Source organism: Lissotriton vulgaris, chromosome 3_1 (genome assembly GCF_964263255.1).
Source record: "Lissotriton vulgaris chromosome 3_1, aLisVul1.2, whole genome shotgun sequence".
Classification (NCBI taxonomy): domain Eukaryota; kingdom Metazoa; phylum Chordata; class Amphibia; order Caudata; family Salamandridae; genus Lissotriton; species Lissotriton vulgaris.
In genome coordinates, this window is record NC_141689.1 from 2025168684 (window position 1) to 2025182376 (window position 13693).

Below are 13693 nucleotides of genomic sequence, written 5' to 3' on the forward strand. Positions count from 1 at the left end.
GACAGGGAGGGGGTGGTCGGTAGTCCCAGACCCATAGGCCATGGACGGCCCATGACGGGCGTGCCACCGGGCGGTGACGTGGGACGTGGGAGAGGCAGGTGGGGTGTTGTAAAATGTGGGAAACGGACGATTTAAGGTAAGTACTGAAAAAATAAAATAAAGCGAACTTTGTTGCGAGTGCTGCATCACATTTGGCGATGCAGCGCGCGCAACAAAATTCGTTTTATTTATGCCCGCCCCACGTCACCGCCCGGCCGTGCCTGTTAACGGCACTATGGTTATCGTACTGCAGGGCCACACGACGACAGCCCGGAACATTTCCAGGATTAAGCGAAGTCCCCGGATGGGAATACAGAGGGAGAAGATGACGCCGTCGTTCCTAACGTGGTGGTGCCTAATCACCACCTGGAAGGCACTCAGGACGATGCCCAGAGGGCCATCACACCCATCAGAAGGGCGCACAGGGTAGCCTGTTACCGTCACTTCGCCAGCCGGAGGGCAAGAGGAAGAAGGTTGAAGCCTGAGATATGGTCTGCGTCCCAACCCAGCACCCAGCGAGAGACGGAGAGATCACATGTGTACGGAATAGAAGTTGAGCATTTTCAGTTAATAAAAACTGAAATCGTGAGTGCCAAAGGCTCTACAGTACAATGTCGCCACCCCAGTTCAGACATGGCTATATGCAAATCAGTCTGACCCTGTGCCTCATGGGAACAGTCCAGCCCGAACTGTCCTCGGAAGCTTGTTTCCAGTCCAGGGCAGACATGGCTTGGCAGTTCGGGCTGGACTCTTCCCATGAGGCACAGGGTCAGACTGATTTGCATATAGCCATGTCTGAACTGGGGTGGCAGAGTGGGCTAAAGACCGGTAATGGATTACACCAAGATCTTTTGACTGGGTGTGAGTGTTTGATTGATTCAGATGCTCAGTCCATCACCACCCCCTTTTGTACCGCTACAGTACAATGTGGCACTGTGAGCAACCGAGGCCGGCGCGGCCCGATGGTCAAAATAAAAGTAGGAACGACTGCTCGCGGGCACTCTTCGCCTCGGTAATATTAATGTAAATTGTACCTGTCCCGTTATTGTGAGGATAATAGCATGTGAGTCCTGTGATCGCTGTGCGCCCACGGTGGGCGGCCCACCCCATCCCAAGCTCACAGTGTTGTTCTCTCTCTCCTGTCAAGGCTGCGTGTGTTTGTCTCTCGAGCCCTGGGTGAAAGCTCAGCCTCTCTGGCTCCAAGTGTCCAATTACAGGCGCTCCTCCATTTTGTTTATCATAGCAACCGCCCGCCCCCTTTTCCCTCTGTCAGGAGTGCAACGCCGTTTAGACACAAACTGCAGCGCTGTTCTCACAATAGGAGCGGGTGGAAATCACATCCCTCAGAGGGGGTTGTTGCCTTCATTTAGAAGTTATGGACCAGGGTCAGATACGCCAAAATCACCTGCTGGGCAGCAGGGAGCAAAGAACGTACTGCGATTCCCCAGAAAAGTAAGAGCGGAAGCCGGAGGACTCATCTGTTTTTTTTCTGCACATGCATCTCGCCCCTCCACAATCCTCAGCCAGGACTTTGTTAATCAGACTGATTTTCATGAACAATTTATTGGCCTCCCCAGTCCAGCAGCTGAATGACTCGGCGGTGCACTGCGGCGTGGGTGTCACGCGTTTATTTGGGAAGGACTGTCACTGCAGGAGTATAATTTGCCGGAGGAAAAGAAACTTTGTAACCCGTGGAAAGGGGCGCGGCTGTCATTTCCCACCATCCGCTGGAGCTCACCCTTCATGGAGCTCTGGGGCTCCCCGTCGGTTCGCGGCTTGGACCTGTAAGGGATCCATTACCTCGGGGTCGCAGGGAAAATGAAAGTGGCCGTGTTGGATCTGGGAACTATATTTGCAAAGCTTTTCAAGACTTCGGTTTCCCCGGTGGTTCCCACGCCGGCTCCCACTAGTTCGGGCTCCGGCCTCTCAGCCCCCGGCCCTTCCAAGACTGTGACCACCTCGATACTGCTCCTGCCCCCGCCCCAGTCCCCTCTTACACTACATGCCCTCACCACCTCTCTGCCCCGGATTCCCTCCGGCAGGCACGCGGCCGCTGCTCATCCGCCGGGCCTGGGATCCTCTGGCCCCGGGACCCCGGCTCCAACGGCGGACTGGCCGAGTGGGGACCCCCGGGAGGGCCTACCATTCCCTACACTGCAGCATGCCGGGGGCGACACCACGCCGAAGCCTACCGCGCACCCGACCACCATCTATGTGCGACCCGCCCAGCCTGCCCCAAGCCTCCTGCCCGTGGCCAGCAGGACCGGAGGGCCGTGCCGCTCTCCCCGCCACCCGCAGGGGCTGCCTCTGGATGCCCCGGGCATGAGCTGGGGCGGCCCCAGCGGCAAGCAGATGCTCTTCACCCTGCCGGACATAGGCGAAGAGGTGCTGATGGAGAACGACTCTGACAGCTGTCCCAGCGAGGCGTGAGTACCACTCTTATACCGAGGGGTTTTATTTCATCACCTGGGGCACAGCTGAGGAAGCAGGGCTGGACTAAATCCAAAAACATCCCTGGAAATGTGGCAAATATTTACAAACCAGTCACACGCTGCAGCATGCAGAGCTTTAAATGGTGCTTTGAGGACATGGGTGGGTCATGGCCATCCACCTGTCTGTGAAAGCAGCCCCTTAGCCTACAGCACACTCGGGGTCGGGGAAATGCCAGAGTGATAGAATGGCCAATCTGACCACATATGCGTTGGAAGTAGGGGTGCAGGGCTTGCTGCAGCACCCTCAAAATACACATGCTAGAGTTCAGAAGGTGAATAAGCAGTAAAGATGGTTTTCAATGTTGTCTTGTTTTTGTTACATTTGCTATGCGCTCAAAGACAGAGGCAAAATGCCAGGTTGCGACTTTTGCCAAATTCTTGCTTATTCTTTCTCATGGAGATTGGTGTTTACTTTTCTCTTACTGACTGCAGTTTTAGATGATTTTTTAAAGAGAACTATGTGACAGTAATGCTTGGGTACAGGGAGTGTGAAAGGAAAGGCTCTAGGGCAAAAACAGCATTTAAATACTTGTAAACGAGCTGGACTTTTCAAAACATATCAGCAGTTACTAGGAAAGCACTAAGGGAGCATACGTTTTGTAATTCTGAAGTGTGATGCAATGAAAGATTTTCATAGGGTCAAAGGAAATCAAGACTTGTTGGTGTGCAAAAGAAAAATATTTTCAGAAGCACGATTTCCTCACATTGCCGTATGTGCTCCATATAAATGGATCAGTAAAACTGCATGTCAGTGTGAATTATTTTTGCTATTTCAATGTAAAATGTACTGTCTGCTAAAGACAGTGCGTTACCACGCCAAGCATTAGTAATATAATTGCAAATGCATGCTCCAAAATGCACTACCGGCTACATACGTAGCACCTTTCTGGCTGAATGGACATGGCTTATTTGCTACACTTGTTCTTTGTGTGACATTTTGATTTTTCACAGTCCCTATGTCTTCAGTGATGTAACATTGATGGCATCACCCCACCCTGAAAAGTTCAAATATTTCAGGCTATATGCACCCCCCACCCCCCACTCCAAATATTTTTGCTTCGAGTACTCAGGAGAATTTACCACTTAAGGTGCTGGTGGACCTGCCGTTCTGGCCACAGACTGAACGAACTGTGAACCTGAACTCATCACAACTGCTTGTCCCTGCGTAGCTGGAGGGCGAACGGGATTACGTTTCCTTAGAGAATTCGCTCATCAATTTCATACATAGGTCTTGATCGCTTGTAGTATATTTCTAGATCAATTTTTATTTTCAGATCCACTCATATTTCATTATAGTGCTTGCAAAGTGCCAAGTACCCGAATACATTTTAGAGGAATACCCTATCAGGGTATTCAGGCTACCTGAAGACAGCTAAGGATGAGATAACTCCATTGAGATGCTTAGACCGGTCATCAACGATGGCCTGATTGTTCATTGCTGAACATTGATCAGATCACTTAACTTGTGATTGCCTGATTACGGGTATATTCCGGAAATAGGTTGGGCACTTTTGGCACTATACAAGGACTAAAATGAAATCTGTATGGATTTGAAGATTAAACACGGTTTGTCGATATACTTTGAGGGATTAAGAGAAATGTTTTTTATTGCCGAGTGATGAGCGAAGGAAATAAGGAAAATTAATCCAGTTTGGCCTTATCGAGAGGGCCTTCACTCTTGCATCTTGTCTTATACATCTGTTGACTTCAGTCTGCCCAGGACTCAGCAAACTTGCATACAACATAGTTAATGTTTAATTTTGCTGTATTTTCCACACTACAGAACTTAATTGCTTCTCTGAACTGGGTTAGTACAAATAGACACTGTAATTGTATGTGCTTAATGCCTCACCGTTTTCGTTAAAATGATAGGGTCCAATATATTTGGCTTAGACATGTCGGGTGTCTGTCCTGTGTGCCATTGCTGGGCATTCACAATTACATTGATCACTTTCTGTAGGTATTTGCAAGACCTACTATCCAGGATACAGGCTGGAATATTTAGGTAACTAACATACAACATAGAAGCGAGCATCGGGCTATAGTGGAGTGGAGATATGCTTGAATTTATGGGGTCAGAATAGTTGTGTTTTTAGTCTCAATCTGAATTTCATCAGTGATTGAAAATGATAGGTTTGCCTGGGCATGTTGTGACAGTGGCTGGGACCTACACATACACCTTCTTCTGGGGGTGACCAGAAGGTGCTTCTCTACTGAGCATGAGTTGCCTATTTTCTGTGTGTTACAATTTTTCATTGACTCTGTGTGTGGACTGTACCTCCGGCACAGGATTTCGGACCAGAATCTGTCTTTTAACGCGACCACATTTGAGTTTTTGAGTAATGCTTAATTTGTGCAAGGTTTGGAGGTCTTGGGCACCAGCATACATTTTTGGGGCAAACACATAATTTTCAGCACCAGATTTCGACCACGAGAGAGAAGGGAAGAAAAGGGAGAAAGAAGGAGGGAGAGAAAGCAAAATAAGTGAGAAAGGGAGAAAGTGGGGTTAATAAAATAACCTGCTTGTGTGAGTCAGTAAGTGTAGAAGGATGAAAGAAGGAATCAGGCAGTCTTGGTATTCAGCAACCCTGAGATTTGATAGCATTGGTGACAGGCTTCCAGGAGAGTCACAAGACCCCTGCACTTTTGAGTTTTTTTTAAACAAAGTAAACACTGCTTTTGAAGTGGGCTGCTATTGGTTCATTTGTTAGGCCAAAGATCACTCTCCTTCTGCCATTCGCAACTTCTGGGGTCTGTTGATTTTGTTAAGCCAATCGCCCATTTTATGGGGCATTTCCTCACGCTAGTTTCGAGTTGCCTGGACCCCACTATTATGAGGTGGCATTGGGGAGCGAATGAAGAGTAGGGATCTTCTTATGAGTTTAATTTGTAAGTATGAGGTTTCATCTACAGTCCCCACTATCAAGTTCTATATGATGCCAGCATCCCATACCACTCCGAGGCTTTGTGCTTTTATTTAGATGTGTATTGATTCTCAAAAAAGGTAGACAACAGTGTCAACGTTGTGTGCCAGGACTATGACCGACCAAGATCACTGTTTTTGAGGAGTCCGGTTTGAGGCTGTTATCCCTCATCTATACCTATAGGCTTTTGATCCATGGTTCACATCCACTGGCCTCAATGAAATCACAACTCAGAAGACCAGCCATCTCCCCCTCTCTAATACATTTCTCAGTTACACTGACTGCACTCTGCACTCTGTCTCACTCTGCCAAAAAAGGGTCTCCTTCGTTCACCTCTCAAAAATGCATAAACACTACTGACATCTGAGGACTAACCACACCAATCAGCATCATTGCACTGACCTCAATTGCAACAGCGTCTGTGCTTAGATATGATACTTGGCTATCAATATCAGAATATGGTCTGATGTACATGTCGTGTCTTAAATATTATTTACAAAAATATTGTACCATTAGTGTTAATAATTGAAACTCTACAACCAATGGGAAAATATTTTCGTAAGCAATTTTTAAGGCACAATATTTGTGTCACACGATTTTTGGGTAGAAAATATTTTCAGTCAACCATGCTTATAATGAGCAGGGAGCCGCTTAGAGCTGCTGTGAGAGATGAAGCTCAAGCTTCACTCTATCAAACCACAAATCCAGAAGAATGCAGCTGAAATAAACAGCAGCAGTATAAAGCCGATGAAGAGGAGACCAGGGCTTGATGTTGAAGATCCAACACATCTCTAAATCTCTTCCTTAATATCAGCTTCAGAATGCTGCAAGTGAGTGAGCATGGTAAGCATGCCACTGCGAGGGGCTCAAGGGATGTCTTTCTTCAAAGAAAGCTTTATACAATAGGATTGAATAGTGCATTCTACACTACAATATTCCAATTGTATTGGCTAAAAGCAATAGATTTTACAGTCAGTTCTGAGGGGGCACTTATAAAAATTACAATACTTTCATGTTGTGCTAAGAAAGTCTGGAAGGTAAAATAATCCTGTCACATTTAGTATGGAGTAGCAACACTCACATATCTATTACATAATAATCATAGAAGTCATGGTACTGTATGTCAACAACGTTTCAATCCCTCCATAGATTGTGTGGACCATCATCAGGACATACGTTATTATGCATGAAAAGAAAATACCTGCAGATTAACACAACCCCAATGCCCAATGGGTAAAGGAGTTCCAGGCCAGGGCAAGATCACTAGTTGTCCCAGTCTGGCAATTTACAATCTGAATGAGCCGTGAGTGGTAAGCTGTAGTGGCAGCCAAATAATTGAAGCTAATGAAGGCGAAGAGTATACAGTGCCCATTGGATGGTGTGCTGAGCCCTGAAAGCGAGACCCGATGCATTTCAATGAAGGGTATGATGTGCACTGACTGAGAGATCCGAGATCGTGTAATGTAATAGATATGTGAGCATTGGTACTCTATACTATATGTGGCAAGATTATTTTACCTTCATTATAGTCACTTCAAAAATGTCTGAGCTTTGAAGTGCTTTTTGTAAATTTTGACTTCCTTTCGATTGTTCTTCCCACTTCATTTATGCGTTATGTTTTAATAAATGCATTAGAATTTTCCATTTGGATGCTTGACATACATTTAATTTGTAATATGGTTTATGGTATCTTACTGTAGGGGACCTTTGTTCCTTAAAATGCTAATACCCATGATCCCTTAATACCCCTGGGTTTCCCTTGGTTTTTTTTTAAACAAGCAAGTCTGGTGCAGTCATCCCTCAAAAATACATCAAGAGGTAGCTGATGACCTTTTAGAGTGGTGGGATGTAATTGATTGGTCCTAATTTCAGAGAGTAAGAAAAGCTGGTGAATTAGCCCATATACCTCACATATGGACTTGTCTCACAAGTCCTACAAAACTGTTCCCAAGGATGCCCTCTTATGCTAGTGGTAAACACCAAATTTCGGATATAATTAATTTATGATAAGATGCTTATCAGAGGCCATAGGTGGCCAATTTATGCAAGGGTCAGCATACTGCCTGGGATTAGAACCTCCAAGACATGGTGATGATGGGCACCTTATGATAGCGCTACCATAATGACTCGAATACCAAAAATACTACACAAAGAGTTTCTCATACAGTACCACCTCGATGCTTAAGTTACCCACAGTATTCTAGGGAGTGCACCGTGATGCCTAGCGACGCTCACAATGTGCGAGGGAGGACCCACGTTGCCAGGATTCTGAAAATGCCTAGAATATCTACTCGATGCTAAAAGTGCCAGAAACTCAGGACGAACGAGGAGTGACAGCCACCAGATGACAGCCAGGGGAAGTGTCCTATAGTGTCCTCCAGATGTCAGGGAATGACAGATACCAAACACCAGGAGATAGCCACCACAGGCACAAAACCTAAACCCTAAGATGCAAAATAAAGCATAGTCTCTCTCTCTCTCTCTCTCTCTGCCCCTATCTTTCTCTGTCCTTTCCTGTCACACCTCAACCCTGCCATAAAAAATAACATTTTCTCTAGTCACTGCCTCCTTCTCCTACTGTGATTTCCGTCAGTATTCACTCTTCCACTGCTCTGCTACAGCTGTGACGTGTGAAGGACCTGAATCCAATGGCACTTCAGTGACTGTCCCAGGCAGCTAGCCTGCTATCACAGGTGTTTCTTTAATGGCAGCAGTTGTGACGGCATCCTTGGGACCTCAAGACTATTGGTGAATCCCTCTGTGTCACTCTTGGCTAGCACACCAGTGGAGGAACTCTTCAAGGCATTCTGAGGTGAATGTAAGGTGATCGTAGATTTAGTTATAGTCCGCACTGGACTGGAGCCGAGATCCACGCGCAAACTGCAGTCACACCTTGCTTCTGGGTCACAGTTGTTCAGTACATCATTGCGCCCCCTAATGATGTGCGCAATCTCCCAGAGCTAGGCCCTCTTCCACTTTAGTAGAATTTACTCAAAAATACTTGATTCCACTAATTTCACCCAGTCTGTATTGCAGCCCATGTAGCTCCTCACAGAGGGCAGACAAACATAAAGTCCAGAGTATCCTTTTGAGCTCAAGTTGCGGGGAAAAACTGCCATCTTAAGAACTGTTTTTCGTTTTTTTCAACATCAATTTACTATTTCCCACTTATTTCTTCCCCTTAAGATGCTCTAATAGCGCGGATGAGAAGAATCTTTAAGTGACTTGGGACTTCTCAGATAAGAACACAGAGCCATACTGACCTTATGAGGCTCTGTTGGACCGTGCATTCTCACCAAGCTCCATGGCAGAACAGCGACTAAGGGCTAGGAAGACTGTCCACCCGTTACTTACTCGTAACAAGAGTTGGGATATGGAAATGATTTACCCTTTCTTTTGGCTACAGTGGCCATGGGATGATGCACGGATTGTGATGACTAGTTTGGGTTGAGTGGAAAGAGTTGTGATGAATTTAGCAGTGCTACGGCTACTCCCTAACAGCATCCTTCCATGGAATCTGCTCCCTGATCCAACGGATACCTAGATTGTCTCTGTACAATCTGCTCTATTTTTAATATGGCATAAGGGCATCAATTCTTCAGTAGTGCCACATCAACACCCCAAGCTATCAGTATCTTTTGAGGACATCGTCATTAGATCACATACTGCATATTCGGATCACATTGGACTTCCCCCGTCCTACATCTGGATCCAGCCATGCACACTTTACATTCTTGCTACACACCCTATTTCTTCATGAGGAGAATGGACTACCTTGGTTTGGGTATAGTTCACTATCACACAAACATTTGTTTGAGTCCCCAACGCCAAGCACTAACATCTCATTTTTATTCCACTTGACTCTGGCATTTATGAAGTCTTTTAACAATTATGAAATAGAGATCATTTATAGTCATCCTAAAAATACTGCTCTTTGCACCCAGCCGTTTAAATCCAAGACTTAACTTCTGTCCTTTGTTTATTTTACATTACCCTTCATCTCTCCGAATTCGGTCCTTATCTCATTGTATTACATAACAAAATATTTTTCCTTATGAGTGCCATCACACCTCTCTAAGCAGCTTCAGCTCTGCTGCAAAATAAAATTGGTAGAAAAAGTTGTAAAGTTTCAGTAGCATGGTAAAACAGTAGTATGGGGTTTAAAAAGCCAGGATTTTATGGGGTGTGTTTTTTGTGAGGTGGAAGACTCTGTGCCCTGAGTTTAGGGAATAGTCTCCAAACTTTGCCAGACAGTGCCAGGAAATTATTTTAAGGTGAGTTGTGTTGTTCCAGTTCTGCTTCTGATTATCAGGATTTATGTATGGTTTTGAAAATATTTTCTCCTGCTTCAAGGATCCCTGTAGATGTCACAAAGTTTACCGGCCATTATTGGGCTCTCCAATAGTCTTTAATTGCTCGTGTCCTCTTTCGTTCCATTAGGAACCACGGCCGAGAATAGACTGGAAGTCTAACACATTGTCTGTCATCGATCAAGCACCCACATTTTAAGCTCCCTTCAACTTCTCCATCTTTGCTGCTCTTTGTTACCAACTGTTACGTTTTTTGAAGCTCCCTTCAACTTCTCCTTCTTTGCTGCCCTTTGTTACCCATTGTGCTTCCATTTTATTTGCCAACGTGCAGTTTTCTTTAGCTTGTTTGTGAGAGTTCCTTGGTGGTGTTGTTCCCTCGTGATTCTTCAGTCGCACCTCAAATGATTCCTAGAAGCAAAATTCGAAAAACAACAGCCTGTAACTATTTTTAACTCCTTTGTAAGGTGATGACTTCATTAGTTTTCCTCCCGAGGTACTTTTCAGCCAGGTCGGTGCTAGTTAGACTTAAATATTCTGCCTTTGCAAAAGGAGAGAGAATAATTCATTTGTAATTGAGTCAAGTACATTTTTAGTGTGCAAAAATGAAGTGACAACAATTTATTGTATTTATTTATTAGGCGCACGCTACAACTGTTATTGTCTTTAAACTGATTCAAATTTGAGAGCAAGAACGGGGGGATTAGATTTTTTGAATATATTTGATTTATGTTTTAGACACAGGCTGCAAATGTAAATTCTCTAGGTTCCAACCCGTATTTAAATACTAGTGCATAATTCTTATGTGTCGCTGCAAGCTCATTCCCACTGACAGTGACTGAGAGCCAGACTACAGTTTGGCGGATGGTAGAAGAGGGAGAGGCACTAAAGCCTGGCTCTGGCTCAGCTCGATGTCCTGTTGAACCCTCACTCCCATAACGAGCCAAGCTCCCATGTTGCTTCTTCTTGGTTCCTTTCCCGTCCCTTGGAAGTGTCATTACAGCAGAGTTGTCTTCTATGGAACTGGGGAACCAGGTTCACGTCTCTCGGTATGTTCAACGTCCTTTGATTCAGGGCACCACACTTAACCTCCCCACTCCTATAAACAACGACTGGTGACCTTGTGTAATGTAACTGGTGCTCATGTAGAGGGCACAGCGTTCACCCCGTTACTTCAGATTAACTACCATAGGGTGAGACATGCTATGCGTGAGATACTTGGCGATGATATGGCAGAACCCCCTGAAGTCACCCCACTTACACTTATGCTAAAAGCAGAAACTTTCACTAAATTAGTGTCTAATTTTTATAGAACTGCCCAAGCCTACTGCACAAACTTATATACAAAGGCCAGACTAGAGTGGCAAAGGGACCTAGGCTTGAGTATAGACGACGATATTTGGAAATATAGCTGTGAGACAACTCGTAGAGTGTCCCTGAACGGTCGCCATCGACTAATTCATTTTAAATATTTATATAGAGTCTACTATACTCCCGAGCGACTATTTCGTTATGGGCTGCACGACACAGCTGAGTGCGAGAGGTGTAGGGGGAGTCCGGCAGACTTTTTACATGCAGCCTGGTTGTGCCTGTTTATAGCCAGGTACTGGGAAAAGGTATTTCAGACATTAAGTGACATCGCTGAGACCCCACTACTCCCTGACCTGTTAATAGCATTGTTGGGCTATACCAAAAAATTAAAGAAGGGAAGCAGACGATTGATGGAAATTAGATTACCAATACTTTGGGCATGAGGTCCTCCATCCAACATGCAGGAGTGGTCACGAGACATGCTCTACTGCAACACTCAGACTGAAATGTATAGCGAGCTACCCCCCCCCCCCCCCGGAGTCGCCCCAAAATTTTCTGGGGGCTATGCCGAACATTCCTAGCCGGAAGGGACCCTTTGACCACAGACACAATCCCTGCCACGGGGGGTGGGGCGATGTAGGATAAATGTTATCAGGATTAATTAATGAGGCACGGACGCCTGGATTCATGCTGTGTATTTTATCTGTCGACTGAACTGTAATATAGTGATGAGGAGATGTATCTGTTGGGATCACCAAATGCCTTCACTGCAGCTCTAGTTTGACTGTGCTTTTTATTTTAGAGGGGAAAAAAGGGTTACATTGCGTTTTTGCTGACACATATATTCATGTTAAGGCTTCAAGAACGTTTACTTTGTAATAAGTCCTACGTATTGTATAACTTGCAGAAGTGTAACATGTTTTCCCATTTGCTGTATAACCTAATAAAATAAATTAATTAAAAAAAAAACCTGGTGCTCATGTAAATCGCTCAAATACCCTCCGGTTCAGTTTGGTATTATAAAAACTGCAGAGAAATGCACAAAGAGATTAAAAAAACAAAGCCTTAACATGAGGAAAGACAAATAGATACCCGTTCACTGGTTGATTTGTATAAAGTGATACCAGAAAACCTGGATAAAGTGTGACTTCCTTGCATAAATATTGTTATTCTACACAATGTTTTATTTCACGACAAAATCTTCTTTATTCATTATCGCATATTTTTTTCAAATATGTGAGTTCAGGATACCAGTAGAACAAAAACCTATTGTTTTTGATTTAGTAGACTATAATGTTGCTCTTTTGTAATCTGGGCCAGGTGCAGGGTTTAGTCAAGTCAAGTCAAAGAATTTATATAGCGCGCTACATACCCGGAAGGTCTCAAGGCGCTTGAAGAAGGGTGGGGAGTTACTTGTCGAATATCCAAGTTTTAAGTTGCTTTCTGAATGCTAGGTGGTTCTTAGTGAGACGAAGGTGAGTGGGGAGTGAGTTCCAGGTTTTAGCTGCGAGGTAGGAGAAGGATCTACCTCCCATGGTGGTTTTATTGATGCGAGGTACGGTAGCAAATGCTTGGTTGGAGGATCGTAGCTGGCGGGAGGGGGTGTAGAAGGAAAGTCGTGTGTTGAGGCATTCGGGTCCAAGTTCGTAGAGTGCTTTGTGTGCGTGGGTTAGGAGGCGGAAAGTAATCCTCTTATTGACGGGGAGCCAGTGGAGGTTTTTCAGGTGGTTAGAGATGTGGTCTTTACGCGGGATGTCTAGTATGATTCTAGCTGATGCGTTCTGGATGCGTTGGAGTTTTTTCTGGAGTTTTGCGGTGATACCGGCGTATAGGGTGTTTCCGTAGTCCAGGTGGCTGGTAACCAGAGCATGGGTGATCGTTTTTCTGGTGTCGGTGGGGATCCAGCGAAATGTTTTTTTGAGCATGCGAAGAATGTTGAAGCAAGATGATGAAACGGCGTTGACTTGTCTGTTCATAGAGAGTGAGGAGTCCAGGATGACGCCCAGGTTCCGTGCGTGGTCCGTCGGGATGGGTGCTTTTCCAAGGGCCTCTGGCCACCAAGAGTCGTCCCATGCGGAGGGGGAGGTACCTAAGATAAGGACTTCTGTTTTGTCTGAGTTCAGTTTCAGACGGCTGTGCTTCATCCACTCGGCTACTTCTTTCATTCCTTCATGTAGGTTGGTATTGGCGGTGTTAGGGTCTTTGGTGAGTGATAGGATCAGTTGAGTGTCATCTGCGTAGGAGATGATGTTGAGGTTGTGTTGGCGAGCGATGGCCGCGAGGGGGCTCATGTATACGTTGAAGAGGGTGGGACTGAGTGAGGACCCTTGGGGTACGCCGCAGATGACTTCAGTGGCCTCTGACTTGAATGGTGGGAGTCGGACTCTCTGGGTTCTTCCGGTGAGGAACGAGGTGATCCATTCCAGTGCTTTTCCTTGGATTCCGATGTTACTGAGGCGCTGTAGAAGGGTGCTATGGCAGACTGTGTCGAAGGCCGCGGAGAGGTCGAGGAGGATGAGGGCGACTGTGTCTCCATTGTCCAGTAGAGTTCGAATGTCGTCTGTTGCAGCGATGAGGGCGGTTTCGGTGCTGTGTTTGGCTCGGAAGCCGGACTGTGAGG

General features: G+C 45.6%; 1 protein-coding gene across 1 annotated transcript in view; it reads left to right on the forward strand.

Moving 5' to 3' along the window:
* The first annotated feature begins 1316 nt into the window (after positions 1-1316).
* Positions 1317-13693, forward strand: part of FAM149A (family with sequence similarity 149 member A) — a 427025-nt gene continuing 414648 nt past the window's right edge. The window contains exon 1 of the mRNA XM_086962548.1: positions 1317-2465. Coding sequence (XP_086818674.1) covers positions 1858-2465 — 608 coding nt within the window. The 5' untranslated portion in view covers positions 1317-1857. The remainder of the gene's footprint in view (positions 2466-13693) is intronic.